General features: G+C 40.5%; 1 protein-coding gene across 1 annotated transcript; it reads right to left on the reverse strand.

Annotated features, from left to right (window-relative positions):
- Nucleotides 1-8767: 8767 nt before the first annotated feature.
- Nucleotides 8768-20770, reverse strand: LOC123728700 (polymeric immunoglobulin receptor). Its single transcript, XM_045700847.1, has 11 exons — nucleotides 20585-20770; nucleotides 15324-15647; nucleotides 14542-14883; nucleotides 14020-14152; nucleotides 12191-12279; nucleotides 12003-12043; nucleotides 11543-11611; nucleotides 11226-11297; nucleotides 11013-11078; nucleotides 10745-10798; nucleotides 8768-10590 (listed from the first exon to the last, which is right to left on the reverse strand). The coding sequence occupies exons 1-10, from the start codon at nucleotides 20640-20642 to the stop codon at nucleotides 10745-10747; spliced, it is 1248 nt and encodes a 415-aa protein (XP_045556803.1). The 5' UTR covers nucleotides 20643-20770; the 3' UTR covers nucleotides 8768-10590.
- Nucleotides 20771-23622: the final 2852 nt, after the last annotated feature.

Below are 23622 nucleotides of genomic sequence, written 5' to 3' on the forward strand. Positions count from 1 at the left end.
CGCAGGCTCAAGGCCGAGATAGTAGAGTGAGAAACCACAGTCTAGATATGTTTTTCTCATCTTAGATACTTTGTATCTAATCCAATGCGACAATGTTAAGGTATGATTGACGGTAGGTTGTCCACACCAACTAGTATAAGAAGCGTTGTCTCCTGTTTCGCCACACAGATCTTTACTATAGACTACTGAGGTATTCTGTATGTGAATCTCTGTCTGCAATTCAATTTTATTACTCAAGAGTTTTATACCAAGGTTCCTGTGTCTGTGTCTCTATCTGGAAGACTGATTGTTGAAGGAAACTTACATCACCCCATGCAAAGGACCACCCAACAATTCAACTATAATGCTGGTAATTATAAATGGAACAGTATACCTAGGCTGTGACTTGTTGCATTACAGTTAGAATCAACCAACAGGAAAGGGTTAGAGGCACTGCAGGCAACAAGACATTGGTCAAGAGTTTCACTTCACACCACCTGAAAGTATAATTCACATAAAACCATGAATAAACATGTACAGATAAAATAGTTAAAGTACACACATCAAGTATTTTTTATTGTTAATGTGTGATGTTTAGACAGATTTTGTATATAGAATTATACAATGTGATACAATCTGACACATGTACAGTATGACCATACAACATAAAGGACCAGATTGAAGATTTATAGCTTTTACTCCCAGCAGGAAATAAATATTGAAATATAAAGGTTTTAATAAAATAAATAATGACAGTTTTTAGCTTTTTTGTGTGTGTTCTCCTGGTGAGAAAAAATTTGCAAGCTTTGCACCTGGTGCAAACTGCTGGTAAATGTGTCCCTTGGTTGCTCCAGACAGACTTCTCTGGTTTCCACACACTCTCTGCATCATCATCATCATCGTTGGTTTTCAATTAACTTCACTACAGCAATGATGGTGCACAGGAGGAAGAGCAGTGTATTGCCAGCTTTCAGCAGGTAAAAACGTGTTTGTTCCAATCTCTATAAAGAACATTGTTTTGACATGTCATTACGACATTTAGTCAGACAGGGGACAAAGTCAGTACAGGGGACACTTCCTTTTTTTAAAGACTTTCATACTTACCTGTACTATACCTTCCTTCTTCAGAATATATTTGCATATCTGGTTATTTATTTTTGAACCACTAACATCTTAGTTTTCATAATTTCATTGCAGAAGTGTATTTACTTACATTTACATTTAAGTCATTTAGCAGACGCTCTTATCCAGAGCGACTTACAAATTGGTGCATTCACCTTATGATATCCAGTGGAACAACCACTTTACAATAGTGCATCTAAATCTTTTAAGGGGGGGGGGGTTAGAAGGATTACTTTATCCACAGACCTTGCACTGGCAAGAACTACTTAATTTATCTATAGAAAACATGACTTTTACCAATTCAATTTTCAGGCCTCTATATTGTTTACATTGAGTTTAACATTAGTGGCGATCTTTTAGGGGTGTTTTTGTACACTTACTGTCACGCCCTGATCTGTTTCACCTGTCCTTGTGCTTGTCTCCACCCCCTCCAGGTGTCGCCCATCTTCCCTACTTATCCTCTGGGTATTTATACCTGTGTTTTCTGTCTGTCTGTGCCAGTTCGTCTTGTTTGTCAAGCTTACCAGCGTTTGTCCTGTCAGCGCCTGTCTTTGTCCAGCCGCTCTTTTTATCGTCCTCCTGGTTTTTGACCCTTGCCTGTCCTGACCCTGTACCCGCCCGCCTGACCACTCCGACTGTCCCTGAGCCTGCCTGCAGTACTGTACCTTTGCTCCACCTCTGGATAACTGAACTCTGCCTGAGCCTGCCTGCCGTCCTGTACCTTTGCTCCTACTCTGGATTATCGACCCCTGCCTGCCTTGACCTGTCATTTGCCTGCCCCTGTTACAATAAACATTGTTACTTCACACAGTCTGCAATTGGGTCTTACCTTGATAACTGATACTTACATCTGGTCTCCAGATGTTGTTGACTGAAGCCTGACAGGTAAAAGTGACTGCAGAATCTCCAGTCATAACTGCAGAGACGTCTTGGGTTGCTGGAATTTGCATTGCTGGGAAGGTTTTAAGAAAAGAACACTACTTTCAGCATTTCTGTGACTAGCTTCTAAAATAGTAAATAAATCATGGATTAAAGTGTGGTTTGTTGTAAATAGTCATTCAGTTCTTACTGTTGTTGGGATTCTGTTTTGTGGTTCGTTGACTGACAGTCATACGAACAGTTATCAGTAGGTCTCCCAATGCACACTGGTACCAGCATGTGTTCTTCATTTTTATTCCACTCATAGTCACTGTTACGACTATTTTACCATCAATGATCCGCTTTAGTTCTGCTGATGCTTCATCTAAATTCCCAATTACTAGTCTCCACACGAGCCACCCAGCATGCACAACCTTATAGTTCCAGAATTACCATAACAATTGACAGTGACACTCCCTCCTACAATTCCAGTCACCTGTTGTTGGTCAACATAGAGGCCTGGAATACCTGAACTCTCTGAGAGACAAAAAGACAGGTTATGTGTGATAAACTATATAATATGGAGACCATAACTATTCAATCATATAAGAATTTCTTCAAATTTAAATTACATTTATTCATAAAGTCCTTTTTACATCAGCAGATGTCACGAAGTGCTTATCCAGAACCCAGCCTAAAACCCTAAACCGCAATCACTACAGATGTAGAAGCACGCTGGCTAGGAAAACTCCCTAGAAAGGCAGGAACCTAGGATGAAACCTAGAGAGGAATCAGGTTCTGAGGGGTGGCCAGTCCTCTTCTGGCTGTGCCGGGTGGAGATTATGGCCATTAAGCCCAGATCGTTCTTCAAGATGTTCAAACATTCATATATGACCAGCAGGGTCAAATAATAATCACAGTGGTTGTAGAGGGTGCAACAGTCAGGACCTCAGGAGTAAATGTCAGTTGGCTTTTCTTAGACGAGCATTCATAGGTCGAGACAGCATTAGAGAAGGAGAGAGAGAGGGAGATGGATAGAGAGGGTTGAAAACAGAAGGTCCGGCACAAGGTAGCACATCCAGTGAACAGGTCAGGTTTCCATAGCCACAGGTAAAACAGCAGAAACTAGATCAGCAGCACGATCAGGTGGACTGGGGACGAGGACAGCCAGGAGTCATCAGATAAGGTAGACCTGAGACATGGTCCTATGTCTCAGGTCCTCCGGGATGGGAGAGAGAAAGAGATAGATGGAAGAATTAGAGAGAGCATATTTAAGTTCACACAGGACACCAGATACAATAGGAAAATTTTACCAGATAGGACAGACTGACCCTAGCCCCCCGGGCACATAGACTATTGCAGCATAGATACTGGAGGTTGAGACAGGGTGGGTCGGGGGACACAGTTGCACTGTCCCACAATACACCCAGACAGGGCCAACCGGGCAGGATATAACCCCACCCACTTTGCCAAAGCACAGCCCCCACACCACTAGAGGGGTATCAACAGACCACAAACGTACTACCCTGAGACAAGGCTGAGTATAGCCCACAAAGATCTCCTCCACCACACTAGCCCGAGGGGGGCGCAAAACCGGACAGGAAGATCACGTCGTTTACCCAACCCACTCAAGTTGAGTAATCGTTTCTGTGAAGTGTTGACAGTATGGGGTAGTGGGAAAAGTAGCATCACATTACATAGGACTGTTTATGTAACATTACTTCATCCTATTCATTCTGCTTCACTGAACAGAGATGCTAGCAATATATAGATCGTATACACTCTTACGTCGTCATCCACTACTCCTTTGATACCAAGGTCACACCAGTAATACCCAGTGTCCCCTCGATCCAGGTCTAGATCACTGTCAAGATTTGCTTGTTGACATCATCAGTGATTAAGTGTCTGATCACTGCTCATAGGGGTGTCAGTTCATTACTGGGCTTTGATCCTTTCTTATTTCTTTTGATCCTGACAAACTCCCAAGTCCCTGCTGTTGAGGTAGATTCCTTGTCAATCATTGGCTTATTGGTGAAATCAGCAATCCGACAATATCTTCTTTAAGTAAATCAATTAAACCTTTATTAATGCAATTGCAGACAGAAGTTGACAATGGAAACATAGCGTGTATGTTTCAGAGTAAAGTTCTGCAAAATAAAAAAGGTCAAAGTTGCTTTAATATACTTGCAGTCAATCCCTAGTGATGTAAATGCCTACGTCAACACCTTCTACTCATGAGACCAAGCCCATGCATATACAATTATACAAACTTGCAGGAGAAAACAATATTCCAGTGTTTTCTAAGGGCTCAACAGTAGTTTTCTATTCCCGTGTGGCTTACAGTGGTGTGTCTGACTTGTCTCTTATCTATTTACTCCCCTGCAGGGGTCAGTGTCTATGTATCTTTTAGCCTTGAGGCGATTTCTCACAGACACCCAGTTTTGACTGCAATGGCTCACACATCTGCTCAGACCGTTTCTTATCAGAGGCAGAGACTAGAAAATAACTGTGGAACAATATTAAACCTTATAATGCATATATTGCTAATCTGTGGTCCAGGACCCTATAAATGTAGTGGGGGAGGGTCTTATAGACCTTCCCCTTCTATTAATACAACATAAGCATAATCAATTATTATAATACATCAATCATTTGGTGCAGCCCCTATCATGACCCCAAGGTGACCCTCATCACTGCCGATGACAAGCATACCCATAACATGAGTAGTCCAGTCTCAGTTCTTACTTAAATGTTTGAATATTGCTGTCCATCAATGATTCCCAACCATTTTTACTAAGTTATAGCAATTTTGACAAAAACAATGTATATATTTTGTGATCAGAAACATATTATTCTATTCTTATTTACGTTAAAAGTGACCCCAAAATGACACATTTACCATTAATATATACTTGGCACACAAGAATCTAAAACACAACCAAAATAAACTGCAAATGCATCCAACAAGTTTGTAGAGCCACAAGTTTGATTTAATCATTGCATGCTATGCATTTGGGACCAAATACTGAACGTTTGACTACTTTAATACACATATAAATGAATTTGTCCAAATACTTATGACACCTTCAAATGGGGGGACTAGATATCTAAAGTCCTTTCATTTCTAAACAGTAAAACAAATATGTCTGAAAATAACCTCAAATAAAAGGTGACATGCTGTACTGCAGTGATATAAAGTACTTAAGTAAAAATACTTGAAAGTAGTTTTTGGGGGGTATCTGTAGTTTATTTTACTATTTATATTTTTGACAACTTTTATTTTAACTTCACTACATTCCTAAAGAAAATGATATACTTTTAACTTTTTACTCCTGACACCCAAGAGGACTTGTTACATTTTAAATGCTTAGCAGGACAGGAAAATGGTCTAATTCACACATTTAGCAACAGGACATCCCTGGTCATCCCAACTGCCTCTGATCTGGCAGTCTCACTAAACACATGCATTGTTTGTACAGTAAATGGTGTCTGGGTGTTGGAGCCCCTGGCTATCTGTAAATGAAATAAAATCTTGAAAACGTGGCCATCTGCTTTGCTTAATATAAGGAATTTGAAATGATTTATACTTTTACTTTTGATACTTTAAGTATATTTTAGCAATTACATTTACTTTTGATACTTAAGTGTATTTAAAACCGAATACTTTCAGACTTTTACTCAAGTAGTATTTTCTGGGTGACTTTTGCTTGAGTCATTTTCTATTAAGGTATCTTTACTTTTTCTCAGTTATGACAATTGGGTACTTTTTCCACCACTGCTGTACTGTCTCAAACCCAAGATTCTGGTGTATAGCTCCAAAATAAAAGTTTTAGCTTCACTGTCTAAATACTTACAGTATGTAGGGGAATGTATACATATACAGTAAATGCATTGATTAGAGAAGAGATAATCAAAACACTACTGCTTCTTAATGATATAAACAGTTTAACCTGACAGTCTGGAGAAGATAATAAGTAGGAGGGAGAGGGATGTATAAGAAACATTTGTGGGTTTTGGGTTTGTATGTCTTGTGTTATTTATGCACACTTGTTCACACACAAGTGTGCATAAATAACACAAGACATACAAATCCAAAACCCACAGATCTGAGGCACTGAGTAAAATGACTCTATTTCGTAATCTTTATAGACATCGCTGATTATCTGTTATTCTCTTCCTGCTTTTGTTTGGGTCCCAATGCCCCCCTCAGTGGCAGATAGCAACAATTGCATTCAATAGACTAGTTTTGACATAAGGCACTTACTCAATATTCTTTAATAAAAATAAAACATTCAGGTTTATTCTGTTTATTTACTTTTTATTGAAGAAACACACATGTACAGTTAAGTATCCACATGGGCATAATTGTGACAGTTTAATACAAGACGTTCAGTCCAAAAAATATACAGATTAGGGAGTGAACGTTAATTATAATAAGGGTTACATGGAGAAAAGCAGACCTCTCTGAAATGAAATTGGATGGCCCTCCCTTCAGCTAAATATATTTGACCTAAACCCTAGAAAGAAAACAAGTTACCCTCCCATATACCCAAAATAATAATTTAAACCAAGTGGATGCAGAGAAAATGTCTACCATTTACCCTCACTTCTTGGACAGACCAGAGCCTTAGATATCCAGTTTTAGAAACTGTTCTTTGTATTGTAAGCATTACATGGCAATGCAGGAGTTTTGACAGAGTACATGGCTGTGGGCCAGAAGGTTGTGAGTTCGCAGGCAACTTTGGACATGTATAGGGGTGGAAAGATCTCCTTTATAGTAGAATTATTGCATGAATTTATCATGGTATTTTCAGGTCCATGGAAAAAAATAGCCCTTTATATACATTTCATGCAATTTGATTTCATTTTACATATTTGCAGAATAATTTTTAATACCACACAAATTATCTAAATTACAGGCTAAGAATGGACAGATAAGATGAACACATAGGCCTATCATTCTCCAATGCCAAATCAGTGTGTCTTGTTTGCAACGAAACTGTCCCTGTTTGCAAGTAATTAAATCAGGAATCTGAGCATTGTACTTTAAAAAGTTTGGCCTGCATTCCCACTTAAGACAGTCAGCCTACACTCTTAGAAAAAGGTGTGCCATCTCGAACATAAAACGGTTATTCGGCTGTCCCCATAGGAGAACCCTTTGAAAAACCTTTAAGGTTTCAGGTGGAACCCTTTTGAGTTTCATGTAAAACCCTCTGTGTAAATGGTTCTACATTGAACCCCAAAAAGTTCTATCTGGAACCAAAAAGGGTTCTACCTTGAACCAGGAAGGGTTATCCTATTGGAACAGCCAACAAACCCCCTTATGATGGTGCTAGAGGGGAAGGCTGCCGTCTTATCGGCTCTTAACCAACCATGCCAATTTGTTTGTTTTTTCGTGTTGTTCGTAATTTGTTTTGTACATAATGTTGCTGCTACCGTCTCTTATGACCGAAAAGAGCTTCTGGACATCACAACTGCGATTGCTCACCTCAAACTGGACAAAGAGTTCTTCTTCAATGAGACGGACTGGAGGGATATAATACAGACACCCGACCAGGCCCAGATCCCGTTATTCGCTGGAGAAGGAAACTGATATTTCGCGGAAAGAGATCAGGGTGCCTTGTGAGGATCAGGCGACGAGTGGCTAATCTGCCCTTGCCTTCCGTCCTGCTAGCTAACGTTCAAACGCTGGAGAATAAATGGGACGAACTGAAAGCACGTTTATCCTACCAACGGGACATTAAAAACTGTATTATCTTATGTTTCACCGAGTTGTGGCTGAACGACGACATTAAGAACATACAGCTGGCGGGTTATACTCTCTATCGGCAGGACAGAACAGCAGCCTCTGGTAAGACACGGGGCGGAGGCCAATGCATTTATGTAAACAACAGCTGGTGCACAATATCTAAGGAAGTCTCAAGGTTTTGCTCGCCTTAGGTTGAGTATCTCATGATAAGCTATAGACCACACTATCTACTTAGAGAGTTTTCAGCTGTATTTTTCGTAGCAGTCTTCATACCACCGCTGACCGATGCTGGCACTAAAACCGCCAGACAGATTGCCAGGACGTGTACTCCGAGCATGCGCTGACCAACTGGCAAGCGTCTTCACTGACATTGTCAACCTCTCGCTGTCTGAGTCTGTAATACCAACATGTTTCAAGCAGACCACCATAGTCCCTATGCCCAAGAACACTAAGGTAACCTGCCTAAATGACTACCGACCCGTAGCACTCACGTGTGTAGCCATGAAATGCTTTGAAAGGCTGGTCAAGGCTCACATCAACACCATTATCCCAGAAAATCTAGACCCACTCCAATTTGCATACTGCACTAACAGATCCACAGATGATGCAATCTCTATTGCACTCCACACTGCCCTTTCACACCTGGACAAAAGGAACACCTATGGGAGAATGCTATTCATTGATGACAGCTCAGCGTTCAACACCATAGTGCCCTCAAAGCGCATCACTAAGCTAAGGACCCTGGGACTAAACACCTCCCTCTGCAATTGGATCCTAGACAACACATCCACCACGCTAATCCTCAACACAGGGGCCCCTCAAGGTGTGTGCTCTGTCCCCTCCTGTACTCCATGTTCACTCATGACTGCACGGCCAGGGTCGACTCCAACACCATCATTAAGTTTGCTGATGACACAACAGTGGTATGCCTGATCACCAATAGCAATGAGACCGCATATAGGGAGGAGGTCAGAGGCCTGACCGTGTGGTGCAAGGACAACAACCTCTCCCGCAACATGATCAAGACAAAGGAGATGATTGTGGACTACAGGAAAAGGAGGACCGGGCACGCCCCCATTCTCATCAATGGGGCTGTAGTGTAGCAGGTTGAGCGCTTCAAGTTCCTTGGCGTCCACATCACCAACAAACTAACGTGGTCCAAGCACACCAAAACAGTCATGATGAGGGCACGACAAAACCTATTCCCCCTCAGGAGACTGAAAATATTTGGCATGGGTCCTCAGATCCTCAGTTCGACATGGAACTGTACCAACGCAGACAAATGTACATTTTAACTGAAGGTTACAAGTCTTTCCCTAAAAGCTGACTGGGTTGAAACATCTTCTACTGTACAAAAAGTGAATAGCTAAATCAATTGATAGTGACAAAATTAAATTACCAATCAAAGTCTATTTTTTGTCTCCTCGAGTATAGGTTGTAGCTTAGCCTCTGAATGTCAAAGAAATTAAACAATGATACAGTATCCCCATATGCATCAGTATCACGTCTTTCCCGCGTATTTTACAGCTTGTTTCTAGGATAAAGCATTGCTGACCAAAGCGCTTTTGTGGATCACTTTATATAATCAGATCTGTTTTATTTTATTCAAAATCTTAAGCTAACAAGGGCTAGGCCTGTGCTTTTTGCCATTTTCTTTAATAAAAGGTAGGATTATGGCAATCCCTCTCATACCCTGCAATTTGAGTCTTGGTTTTAACATAACAGTTCATCACTGACATAGAGGTAGGCTATTTAAAGAGTGTATGGTGGGTGGAGGAATTGACTGACAAATCTTTGGATATAACAGCATATAGCCTAATTCCATCTGTCAAACAGTTAGGCCTAACTCTTATTTCTAAACTAGGAAGAAATAGGCTCCAACACAAAGCCCTCTTGTTGTTAGTAAAGTCTAATTTAAACGAAGACTGTTGAATTGAATTATGTCTTCTCGAATTTGCCTACTTCCGGCACCATGAGCTGTGCATTTCCGAATGTTTGTGCCGCAGCTGCTGCTTCAAGTGTCAGCAGCCAAATGTAAATGACTCCAATCTGGTTTATTGTGAGGTCAATAACTCTGATAAATACATCAGTGGCCAGGAACATTTTGTTTTTAGTCAAATAATTTATAGTAGTATCAAGTCATCTCCAGTCCTCCTCCTCTTAGTGCTCTCCTTCTCAAAAAGAAAGGCATAATCAAAGCAAAAACTCCTTTGACTCTCCTCATGAACTGCCGCTGAAGGCCAACACAACACAGCCATTGGTAAGGCAGCCCACAAAAAAAGTATTTGTTTAGCAAGAGCAGAGCATCCTGGGGCTCAGGGTTAGAATATCCATTGCAGTGTGTTTTATTTACACCATCCCAGCTGCTACGGTATCTTAGAAATATAACGTTGCTCTGTGCTTCTCCGAGCATGCACACATTAAATAGCCTATAAGGGAACTTGATATTGCGCGCCAGTGGAAAATCAGAGATGAGGGGCGGCATACGGCACACATAGCCTAATAAGCAACTAATTCTAAAATACTGTGAAATATTGAAATTTGATGAATTACAAATTACATGACCCTCCCCTGGACTAGAATTAAAAATACTGAACCCTCCCCTTGACTGAAATTGAAAAAGCATTACTGTCCCCCATTTCCCTCCACATAACCATTCTGTACATTTCGATTCATCCTTGAAAAAGAGACCAATAAAAATAATTAGGACAAATGGTTGGGGCAGGGGGTGACAAATAAAAGTATCTGTTTTACTGTCAATCTGGACACTTTTGTTCTGATCCCTTAGTACACTGAGATCCTCCAGTATTATCCCCATAAAGCTTGTCTGGGTCTTTGGGACCAAGGATTTAATTCAGTCACTGCTGTGCTGCTACCCCCTGCTGGAGAGAAAGTGAACCTTCAGTCACTCACCTAAAACCATAATTTGTGTGCAGTATGGTTTCCTACTGGATTCACAATCATAGCAACATGACAGCAAATGAAAAGGCAAACATGCTGCATGACTGAAGAGTTATGTTAATGCTTTACACAGACCTATCTCTGGTGTTGGGCCACTGTGCTATAGACCACATCATCTGGTTCTGCTGCCTGTAAGAGGGGAGGAACACACACACGCAGTCACACATGCAGTAGCACACACAGTCGCACACACAGTCGCACACACAGTCACACACAGTTACTCACAGTTTTAATGGTGATATACAGTGCCTTCTGTATTGATGCAGTAACAGTAGACACATACAGGCATGAATAAGTTAGTCAAGTCATCAACGCAGTAGAGCAGCTTTTTATGTAGGCCTACATTTGGTTGGGTCTTGTTCTTGGTGACCACGGTGCTGTATGTCACTGCATCATCAGGAAATGAGTCCTGTTACACAAGGAGATATTCAGAAAAAAATGTACATCCATTTGACATTCTACAATACATTACAGCTGTCAATAAGTTCTGCCTTTCAAGACATAACAACTCTACAAGACCAGCAGTGCTTATGTGTTTATTTAGTTTTAAATGTACCCTTTGTGCTGTCCTGTGCTGCTTAGGAATCACAGTGCTGTACAAGTCACTGTGGCTCTCAGGGTTCAGGTCCTGTTTGATGGAGGACAGAGAGCAACATGATCACATCATCTCAGAGAGAGACAGACACTGTGGACTTTCACTTTGAGTTGGTTTGGGTTGAGTTTGAAGGGGGGGCTTAAGTTTGGTTGCAGATGGTTTAGGTTGGGTTGGAGGGGGTTAGGTTGGTTTGAGGGGGGTTTGAGGGGGGTTGAGTTGGGTTGCAGAGGGTTTAGGTTGGGTTGAAGGGGGGTTGGGTCAAAGGGGTTTGGTTTAACCTGTTGTGCTGTTCCTCTGATGTGACTCACAGTGCTGTAGGTAATGTTCTGCTCAGGGTCAGCAGGCTGCTGATGGAATGAAACACAAACCTTGTTAACATTTAACAGTTTTACAATACGCCATTGAAGGATGTTGTACCTCATGCATACTGACATGAATTAGAAAATGTTTTGCTGTTTCATTTTTCTCCAGTGATAACACAAAATGTGTTATTGTTCAAGTGTCAGTAGTTGTGGTGAGTGATTTGAGGAAGTCTGTTCTGGTCAAAGATGTACACTTAGTGCAGGACTAAATAAAAAACTTAAAGTTATCTTTAAACTGTTTATTTTAATATTCACATACTGTAAGAGATCGGGTTATAAAGTGTTAGTTATGACTAACTACTAAGCAAAGCGAGCCCTAGAATATCAAGCAGAGAAAGGAACAGATGAGTGAGAAGATAACATGATCATAGCTTACTACTGGGGTGTTTGGAGGTTGGTCCTTTGCCTTCTTGTCCTCTGAAATAAAGAAAAGAGGATGACCATACTAATGATCTTTCATGTCAAACCTTTCATTTGTAGAAGCAACAACTCTACTGTATTTATAATATTCCTGCAAATGACATTAGTCATAAACATTACCATTCTTCTTTAACAAATACTTACTATGTTTTCTGAACATCTTCCATGTGACCAAGGTACCAGCTATCAACACCACCAACAGGCTCAGAGGAATGACCAGGACTACCAGCAAACTGGAATATAAAATAAAATGTAAAATATAGATAACCACAGGCATAGTGGTAAATGCTTAAGCAAGAACATTTAAGGAAGATGTTTCATTTTGTATACATTTTTCTTTATCTGAAAATGAAACTGACAGATTTATTTTTGTAATTTGGGGAACTACAGTTAATATTGTTAACCCAGACACTGGTCTCTGGTCTGATCAGCCTTGCTAGTCACAGTTGTCTCCACCAAGGTTATTATAGTTTTGTAATGTGGAGAACTACAGTTAATATTGTTAACCCTGACACTGGTCTCTAGTCTGATCAGCCTTGCTAGTCACAGGTGTCTCCACCAAGGTTATTATAGTTTTGTAATGTGGAGAACTACAGTTAATATTGTTAACCCTGACACTGGTCTCTGGTCTGATCAGCCTTGCTAGTCACACCACCAAGGTTATTATAGTTTTGTGTTTTGATATTAGTTTTTATTTCTATTGGTTTTAATATTTTTATTTGAAATTCAGTTTAGTTTCAGTTAGTTTTCAGATCTGATTTACTAGTTTTATTTAGTTTAAGGTTAATACAAACTTTAACATTTATTTTTTAAATTACTTAGATTCAGTTGTAGTGTTAGGGACAGAAAGTAGCCAACGCATGGGAGGTTAGGAGCTGTTTATGTGTTGTATAGTGTTGTGGTTTTTGGGGATGTCACTTCTTGCAACTGTGGGACAGTAATGCACAAGGTGATGGGTCAGGTCGTAGGTTAGGTTGGGTTTAAAGGTAGACTCAGCGAGATGACAGAGATGCACACAGTAAACAGTAGTAGTGTGTCAATAGCCGCAACAACCAGGAACATTGTAGCGAGAGGCTAAACTTCTCAGTAGTTTTGGTCTAGTAGCTACGACGTTGTAGTAGCGTGAAGCGCACCCGTGCACATGGGCAGAAACTCTGTGTGATTGCCAGAACTTGCAACACCTTGAAAGTTATTTTACATATCAGCCAACCACATCATGGCCGCATTCCCCTGCTCAGACATTGCATGTATCAAATCAAAGTTTATTTGTCACGTGCGCCGAATACAACAGGTGTAGTAGACCTTACAGTGAAATGCTTACTTACAGGCTCTATCAACCAATAGTTTCATGCCACGTCATCGACTGTGCAGTCAGGCACCAGACTGTTTTACCATACGATGTGGTCAGGTGAGATAACATGTACGTAAAATATCTATCCAGGTGTTGTAAGATCTGGCAGGCATCAGCAACGTCTGAGCATTGGAATATGACTGACATGTTATAGCAATCTGGTGTCTGACTGCACAGTCGATGACATTGCACGCTACCATTGGTTGATACATGTAATGTCTGAGCAGGGGAGCGCGACCAATATCAGCAGTGCTGCTGGTGGCAACAACATTTTGCAGAGTATACTTTTAAAGGGAAGTCAGTCTCAATGTGACCCGTCAGATTCAGGAGCTTTAAAACAACATTGAAAACCCCATGTAATTTTTGCCCAAAAACTAAAACTGAACATGATCGTAATTATTTCTATTATATTTTAGATGGCTTGGAGTCAAAAAAAATAATTTCAGTATAGTTTTAGTTTTTTAAACAGGTGTGTTAATTGTTTTTTGTCATAAGTTTACTAAATTGTTTTTTCATGATTTGTTTCTATTTACTCTAATAGCCTTGGCCCCCACACCCTTACACTATCATCAACTTTTGGGATGACTAACAGTGAGGGAAATACAGAAGAATGAATACTGACCTCTGGTTCTTCTCACCTGTGTTCCCATCAGTTACGCCATTTTCGCGGTTTGAAACAGAAGGGGTAACTATGGGAGAAGTGTTAGACTCAGCACTGGTTAGTGACGTTTGGTGAGTGGTTGGAGCTTGTGTTGCTGTGAGAGGCAGAAATGATAAAGAAGCTCCAATAAACTGACTGGTATATCATTAATATTCAAATGAATAAAATCGGTAATTGTGATGTTGATTGAAACTAATCACTATCAGGCTTCCTTAGCTAACGTGACACGCATTTGAATCCAATTCTTAACATTTTCAGTACTCATTTCAAATCTAGGTGATAGACATGATTAAAAGTTGTATAAAGAATGTTCATTTTCTCAATGATTTTTAACATGACTGACAGGATCCTCCCAAGGGAATGTGTGGTCCAGAGATTTCCACTTTGTTTCAGAAAAGGCGTTTCAATGTTCCTTAATCTCTAACAACACTGGATGAATAAAAGAGAATCATACTTGGTTATATGGGATTGCTCTGTACTTACTTGTGATGGTGGTGGTGCTCTGTATTGTGGTTGGTTGATTGACAGTGATATGAACAGGCATCTGTAGGTCTCCCTTTTCACACCAGTACCAGCCAGTGTTCTTCATCATCAATCCACTCATATTCATCATTAAGACATAACCGTTGGTGGTTTCTCTCTGCTCCTGCACTAACTTCACAAATGTTCTATCTAAAGCCCCAGAATGTCCCACAGCCACACAAGAGCCTCCCATCCTGCACCACCTCCCGCTGCTTCCAAGTTTACTATAGTAACAGAGCACGGTGACACTCCCTCCTACAACTCCAGTCAGCTCTTGTTGGTCCACATAGAGTTCTGGTGTACCTGAACACAATGATAGAGGCTGTGATTGGATGAGTCTGACAAAGAATACACCAATATATATATTGGCGACTACCTAGTCATCATTGATATTCATATAACACTGAGAAAGTGTATGTTGAAACACTGGTTCAGTCACTGATAGTATGTACAATAGATATAGACTAGAGCATACAGAACAGACAGTGTGTTTGATGATGATACAGCAACATGTGATTCTATCAAACACACTGTCTGTCCTGACCCAGGAAGTGCACAGAGATGTAATCTACCAGTATAATATCCTCTATGGATTTCATTTGGTGAAAACATGTATGACTGCTTTGTAGAGGGAAAAGTAACACACTCATTAACACGACTATTATGGGACATTACTTTATGAGACATTACTGAGCACTACTATTAATTCTGCTTTAATAGACACAGCAGTGTTTGGATCTTACCTGGAGTAACAGATATCTGTAGTCCAACCCCATCATCTGCCTCATTCTTCCTCTCCAAAATACACCAGTAATAATCAGAATCACTAGAACTAAGACTTGTCATGGTCACAGTGAAGATGTGCTGGTTGATGTCATCAGACATTGTGGTCTTTCCACTGGTTTTAGGATGATCAGTGCGTACAACAGTAGAGCAAACTAACCAATAATATCCCCTACACCAGTATTTCACATTGTTACTATATCTCAGATCATAGAGACATGGGATGGTGATGGAGCCTCCTTGCTTTACAAACACATGACTCACTGTGGACACACTCTGTGTATCTGTAGACACAACAACAGAGAACACATTTAGATTACTTCATTTTACCCAGCTGCTCATAAGTCACATCATATGATCAGCCAAACAACTTGACATACTGTAATGCTTGAATTTGTGACTTCTGTAAAAAAAAAGGCAAACTGCAGCCACACCATGTGTTTGTAACACCAGACAGTAACTTAGATGTAACTGCTGGTGTTGACACACCCATGTCCATCCATTAGAACAGAGACAACACTTGAACAATTAAAGTCATATTTAGCTTTGACATGGAAATTACTATACTACTAAACTATGGAGACAATCAACTAAAATATCTATAAAAAAAATAAAGATTCAAGTTTGGGAATGTTTAGTATATACAGTTGAAGTCGGAAGTTTACATACACCTTAGCCAAATACATTTAAACCCAGTTTTTCACAATATCTGACATTTAATCCTAGTAAAGATTCCTTGTCTTAGGTCAGTTAGGATCACCACTTTATTTTAAGAATGTGAAATGTCAGAATAATAGTAGAAAGAATTATTTATTTCAGCTTTAATTTCATTCATCACAGTCCCAGTGGGTCAGAAGTTTACATACACTCAATTAGTATTTGGTAGTATTGCCTTTAAATTGTTTAACTTGGGTCAAATGTTTCGGGTAGTCTTCCACAAGCTTCCCACAATAAGTTGGGTGAATTTTGGCCCATTCCTCCTGACAGAGCTGGTGTAACTGTTTTGTAGGCCTCCTTGCTCACACACGCTTTCTCAGTTCTGCCCACACATTTTGTATAGGACTGAGGTCAGGGCTTTGTGATGGCCACTCCAATACCTTGACTTTGTTGTCCTTAAGCCATTTTGCCACAACTTTGGAAATATGCTTGGGGTTATTGTCCATTTTGGAGGCCCGTTTGCGACCAAGCTTTAACTTCCTTGAGATGTTGCTTAAATATATCCACATAATTTTCCTGCCTCATGATGCCATCTATTTTGTGAAGTGCACCAGTCCTTCCTTCAGCAAAGCACCCCCACAACATGATGCTGTCACCCCCGAGCTTCAGGGTTGGAATGGTGATCTTGGCTTGCAAGCCTCCCCCTTTTTCCTCCAAACATAATGATGGTCATTATGGCCAAACAGTTCTATTTTTGTTTCATCAGACCAGAGGACATTTCCCCAAAAAGTATGATCTTTGTCCCCATGTGCAGTTGCAAACTGTAGTCTGGCTTTTTTATGGAGGTTTTGGAGCAGTGGTTTCTTCCTTGCTGAGCGTCCTTTCAGGTTATGTCGATATAGGACTCGTTTTACTGTGGATATAGATACTTTTGTACCTGTTTCCTCCAGCATCTTCACAAGGTCCTTTGCTGTTGTTCTGGGATTGATTTCCACTTTTCGCACCAAAGTACGTTCATCTCTAGTAGACAGAACGCGTCTCCTCCTGAGCGGTATGACGGCTGCGTGGTCCTATGGTGTTTATACTTGCGTACTATTGTTTGTACAGTTGAACGTAGTACCTTCAGGTGTTTGGAAACTGCTCCCAAGGATGAACTTGACTGATTTCTTTAGATTTTCCCATGATGTCAAGCAAAGAGGAACTGAGTTTGATGGTAGGCCTTGAAATACATCCACAGGTACACCTCCAATTGACTCAAATGATGTCAATTAGCCCATCAGAAGCTTCTAAAGCCATGACATAATTTTCAGGAATTTTCCAAGCTGTTTAAAACCTCTCTGGGATCGTTCGTGACATGAGCGTCCTACCTCACCAACAGCCGGGTGAAATTGCAGGGCGCAAATTCAAACAACAGAAATCTCATAATTGAAATTCCTCAAACCTACAAGTATTATACATCATTTTAAAGCTAAACTTTTTGTTATTCCAGCCACAGTGTCCGATTTCTAAAAGGCTTTCCGGCTAAAGCACACCATGCGATTATGTTAGGTCAGCGCCTAGCCACAGAAAACCATACAGCCATTTTCCAAAGAAGGAGAGGTGTCACAAAAGTTAGAAATAGCATTAAAATGAATCACTAAAATGAATCACTGTTTGTTTTGTTCGTTAAAGTTCCACTTTTCGTCCAAATACCTCCTTTTTCTTCGCACGTTTAGTCCAGTAATCCGAATGCACAAAGCGCGGGCACAAAGTCCAGACGAAAAGTCAAAAAAGTTCCATTAAAGTTAGCAGAAACATGTCAAACGATGTATGTGATCAATCTTTAGGATGTTTTTATCATAAATCTTCAATAATATTCCAACTGGACAATTCCGTTGTCATTAGAAAGGAAAGAGAACGAGCGTCGCGCTCACGGCCACGCGCGAGACAACACTAATGTCTTTCAGCTTGACCACTTGTTGAAACAGCTCTTATTCGATCCCCTTTCACAATACAAGCCTGAAACAACTTCTAAAGACTGTTGACATCTACTGGAAGCCTTAGGAACTGCAATCTGACCCCACAGATATGGGATATTGGATAGGCAATCACTTAAAAAAACTACAAACCTCAGATTTCCCACTTCCTGGTTGGATTTGTCTCAGGTTTTTGCCTGCCATATGAGTTCTGTTATACTCACCGACAATATTTTAACAGTTTTGGAAACTGTAGAGTGTTTCCTATCCAAATATATAAATTATATGCATATCCTATCTTCTGGGCCTGAGTAGCACGCAGTTTAGTTTGGGCACACTTTCATCCAAAATTCCGAATGCTGCCCCCTATCCTAGTGAAGTTAAAGGCACAGTTAACTTAGTGTATGTAAACTTTGACCCACTGGAATTGTGATTATAAGTGAAATAATCTGTCTGTAAATAGTTGTTGGAAAAATGACTTGTGTCATGCACAAAGTAGATGTCCTAACCGACTTGCCAAAACTTTAGTTTGTTAACAAGATATTTGTGGAGTGGTTGAAAAACAAGTTTTAATGACTCCAACCTAAGTGTATGTAAACTTCTGACTTCAACTGTGGTAAAACAATTGACTGGATTGTTCTTGACATCTACTGTAGTACATTGAACCCAGCAAAAAAAAATCTGCAAAATACACTGCTCAAAAAAATAAAGGGAACACTAAAATAACACATCCTAGATCTGAATGAATGAAATAATCTCATTAAATACTTTTTTCTTTACATAATTGAATGTGCTGACAACAAAATCACACAAAAATAATCAATGGAAATCCAATTTATCAACCCATGGAGGTCTGGATTTGGAGTCACACTCAAAATTAAAGTGGAAAACCACACTACAGGCTGATCCAACTTTGATGTAATGTCCTTAAAACAAGTCAAAATGAGGCTCAGTAGTGTGTGTGGCCTCCACGTGCCTGTATGACCTTCCTACAACGCCTGGGCATGCTCCTGATGAGGGGGCGGATGGCCTCCTGAGGGATATCCTCCCAGACCTGGACTAAAGCATCCGCCAACTCCTGGACAGTCTGTGGTGCAACGTGGCGTTGGTGGATGGAGCGAGACATGATGTCCCAGATGTGATCAATTGGATTCAGGTCTGGGGAACGGGCGGGCCAGTCCATAGCATCAATGCCTTCCAGGAACTGCTGACACACTCCAGCCACATGAGGTCTAGCATTGTCTTGCATTAGGAGGAACCAGGGCCAACCGCACCAGCATATGGTCTCACAAGGGTTCTGAGGATCTCATCTCGGTACCTAATGGCAGTCAGGCTACCTCTGGCGAGCACATGGAGGGCTGTGCGGCCCCCCAAAGAAATGCCACCCCACACCATGACTGATCCACCGCCAAACCGGTCATGCTGGAGGATGTTGCAGGCAGCAGAACGTTCTCCACGGCGTCTCCAGACTGTCACGTCTGTCACATGTGCTCAGTGTGAACCTGCTTTCATCTGTGAAGAGCACAGGGCGCCAGTGGCGAATTTGCCAATCTTGGTGCTCTCTGGCAAATGCCAAATGTCCTGCACGGTGTTGGGCTGTAAGCACAACCCCCACCTGTGGACGTCGGGCCCTCATACCACCCTCATGGAGTCTGTTTCTGACCGTTTGAGCAGACACATGCACATTTGTGGCCTGCTTGAGGTCATTTTGCAGGGCTCTGGCAGTGCTCCTCCTGCTCCTCCTTGCACAAAGGCGGAGGTAGCGGTCCTGCTGCTGGGTTGTTGCCCTCCTACGGCCTCCTCCATGTCTCCTGATGTACTGGCCTGTCTCCTGGTAGCGCCTCCATGCTCTGGACACTACGCTGACAGACACAGCAAACCTTCTTGCCACAGCTCGCATTGATGTGCCATCCTGGATGAGCTGCACTACCTGAGCCACTTGTGTGGGTTGTAGACTCCGTCTCATGCTACCACTAGAGTGAAAGCACCGCCAGCAATCAAAAGTGACCAAAACATCAGCCAGGAAGCATAGGAACTGAGAAGTGGTCTGTGGTCACCACCTGCAGAACCACTCCTTTATTGGGGGTGTCTTGCTAATTTCCACCTGTTGTCTATTCCATTTGCACAACAGCATGTGCAATTTATTGTCAATCAGTGTTGCTTCCTAAGTGGACAGTTTGATTTCACAGAATTGTGATTGACTTGGAGTTACATTGTGTTGTTTAAGTGTTCCCTTTATTTTTTTGAGCAGTATATGTTACTTGCACATTTGTTAAAATTCATATTGATAGACACCGGCACTTTTTGTCTTCTATTTATTAATAATATGTTAGTTCTCTTTTACTTGAAGTCTTATTTAAATGTGTTATGCAACAACTAGAAATATAGAACTGTTGAAAAGTACAACTGTTTCACAAGATAAATCATTAAAAACAGCATTTATCTGTCACCTGACCACAAAATGCTGAAATCCATAATGTGACCACAATGTCCATGGGCAAAGTAGACAGAACATTACAAGTGTTAGGACTTTAAGCATGTTTTCACTGATTGACTTGAAGGAACTAAGCCTAATAATATCAAACAACTAAAGGTCTTCGCTCACTTACCTGAGAGTCCGGTGAGGAAGAAAAGGATGTGCAGGACAAGGAGGAGATGTGGAGCCATGAATGGATGAGAGATAACGTCTCTGGTAGTATTTATGTTTGTGTGGGAGTACTGGTGTGTCAGCAATCAAGGCACCCAGGCAACTGACTACATCCTGATTCTCATAGACATCACTATCTTCAACTCTCTTCCTGCTTTAACAACATAGTTCAACCATTGCCCTGTGCCAGACCTTGTGTGTTCAATGATGTTGAACTGTTGAAAACCTGACCAAGGCTGATATGGTCAAAATGTGTCAAAATGTATGCTAATACATATGCTTGTTTATATGATGATTATTTGTGGAATATTCACCATCCTTAATTAATACACTGATAACCTCATAACCACTTTACACCCTGGCTATAGTCATCGAATGAGTTACAATGGTACAGAAAAAGTACATGTAAAATGTCATGTTCTGGTTGGGTCATTCCTACTTCGCGGTGGCTTTTCTGTTTTTAGGAAATCTCACTTCTTATTCAGTGTAAAATAGTTTCAAATGTGGTTTCCAAAAAGCTTTAAATAGAAAGTCAGGTGTCCTTTTCCTTAAAAAAACAAAAATATGGATCTTGAAAGAAAGTTTTACTAATTTTAGCACTTTTTTTTCAGTGGGTGTAGACGCTTCTACTATGTCCCTGGGTGTTATTCATCAACTTTCATGAGAAATATACGCCAAAAATAATGTTTAAAATCTTTCTTCATTATTTCATAGTCTTTGTTAAAATAATTCTCTCAAGAATGTGTCACCTACTACCACCTTAAAGCTAGGGGATTTCCTCAGTTGAACTTTGGACCCGAACAAGATGGACTCTTATTGTCAGCTAGCCATTCACTGACTTTCAGAGGTACTGCACTGAGGTCTTTCTTCACCACATGTTTGTCTTTGTGGGAAGTAAAGCATGGATTAAAATGTGGTTTGTTGTACATAGTCACTCAGTTTTTAATTATGGTGTTGGGATTCTGTTTTGTAGTTCGTTGACTGACAGTCATATGAACAGTTATCAGTAGGTCTCCCAATGCACGCTGGTACCAGCCTGTGTTCTTCATTATAGTCCACTCATAGTCACTATCACAACTTGTTTTCCATTGGCATCAATGATTCACTTTAATTCTACTGATTCTCCATCTAAATTCCAAACACTGCAACAGAACCATAGCACCTCATAGCACCACGTCATAGCTCCAGAATTACCATAGTAATAATTGACAGTGAGACTCCGCCCTACAATTCCAGTCACCTGTTGGTCAACATAAAGGCCTGGAATACCTGAACTCATAGAGACAGAAAGACTAATGTAATGTATCAGATAAAGCATATATTATGGACACTATCACTATTCAATCATATAAAATGAATCAATACCTCTGACGACAAAGTACTGAAAATCCATAATGTGACTAGAATGTCTGTGGACAAAGTAAACAGAACATTACAAGTGTTATGACTTTCAGCATGTACTCAGTCTCAGTATCTGACTTGGAGGAAGTGAGCCTAATAATATCAAACAACAAAATGTCTTCCCTCACTTACCTGAGAGTCCGGTGAAGAAAAGGATGTCCAGGACAAGGAGGTGATGAGGAACCATGAGTGGATGACAGTCTGTTCTGACCCAGGAGATGCACAGGAATGTTTGTAATCTACCAATTTATTAACCTGTTGGGTCTAGGGGGCAGCATTTGCACGTCTGGATAAAAAAAATTTACCCGATTTAATCTGGTTACTAATCCTACCCAGTAACTAGAATATGCATATACTTATTATATATGGATAGAAAACACTCTAAAGTTTCCAAAACTGTTTGAATGGTGTCTGTGAGTATAACAGAACTCATTTGGCAGGCAAAACCCTGAGACATTTTCTGACAGGAAGTGGATACCTGATGTGTTGTATTGACTTTAAACCTATCCCATTGAAAAACACAGGGGTTTAGGAATATTTTGGCACTTCCTATTGCTTCCACTAGATGTCACCAGCCTTTACAAAGTGTTTTGAGTCTTCTGGAGGGAGATCTGACCGAACAAGAGCCATGGAACGGTGATGTCCCATTAGACACCTGGCGCGCTACTTCATGTTGGGTACCCTCGTTCCAATACGTTATAAAAGAGTATGCATTCGTCCACCTTGAATATTATTCATGTTCTGGTTAAAAAGGCCCTAATGATTTATGCTATACAACGTTTGACATGTTTGAACGAACGGAAATATATTTTTTCCCCTCGTTCATGACGAGAAGTCCGGCTGGCTTACATCATGTGCTAACGAGACGGAGATTTTTGGACATAAATGATGAGCTTTTTTGAACAAAACTACATTCGTTATGGACCTGTGATACCTGGAAGTGACATCTGATGAAGAGAATCAAAGGTAATGGATTATTTACATAGTATTTTCGATTTTAGATCTCCCCAACATGACGTCTAGTCTGTATCGCAACGCGTATTTTTCTGGGCGCAGTGCTCAGATTATTGCAAAGTGTGATTTCCCAGTAAGGTTATTTTTAAATCTGGCAAGTTGATTGCGTTCAAGAGATGTAAATCTATAATTCTTTAAATGACAATATAATATTTTAACAATGTTTTCTAATTTTAATTATTTAATTTCTGACGCTGACTTGACTGCCGGTTATTGGAGGGAAACGATTTCCTCAACATCAATGCCATAGTAAAACGCTGTTTTTGGATATAAAAATGAACTTGATAGAACTAAAAATGCATGCATTGTCTAACATAATGTCCTAGGAGTGTCATCTGATGGAGATTGTAAAAGGTTAGTGCATCATTTTAGCTGGTTTTATGGTTTTGGTGACCCTGTCTTTGACTTGACAAAACATTACACACAACTCTTGTAAATGTACTGTCCTAACATACTCTAAATTTATGCTTTCGCCGTAAAACCTTTTTGAAATCGTAAAACGTGGTTAGATTAAGGAGATGTTTATCTTTCAAATGGTGTAACATAGTTGTATTTTTGAAAAATTTGAATTTTGACATTTATTTG

This window comes from Salmo salar, chromosome ssa18 (genome assembly GCF_905237065.1).
Source record: "Salmo salar chromosome ssa18, Ssal_v3.1, whole genome shotgun sequence".
Lineage (NCBI taxonomy): Eukaryota > Metazoa > Chordata > Actinopteri > Salmoniformes > Salmonidae > Salmo > Salmo salar.

Coding starts and splice junctions, on each gene's coding strand:
- LOC123728700 (XM_045700847.1), bottom strand. CDS start 20,642: ATGGCTCCACATCTCCTCCTTGTCCTGCACATCCTTTTCTTCCTCACC. Junction 12,280..14,019: donor ACAGGTGAGAAGAACCAGAG/GTCAGTATTCAT, acceptor TTTATATTCCAG/TTTGCTGGTAGTCCTGGTCA. Junction 10,799..11,012: donor AGAACAAGACCCAACCAAAT/GTAGGCCTACAT, acceptor CCCCTCTTACAG/GCAGCAGAACCAGATGATGT.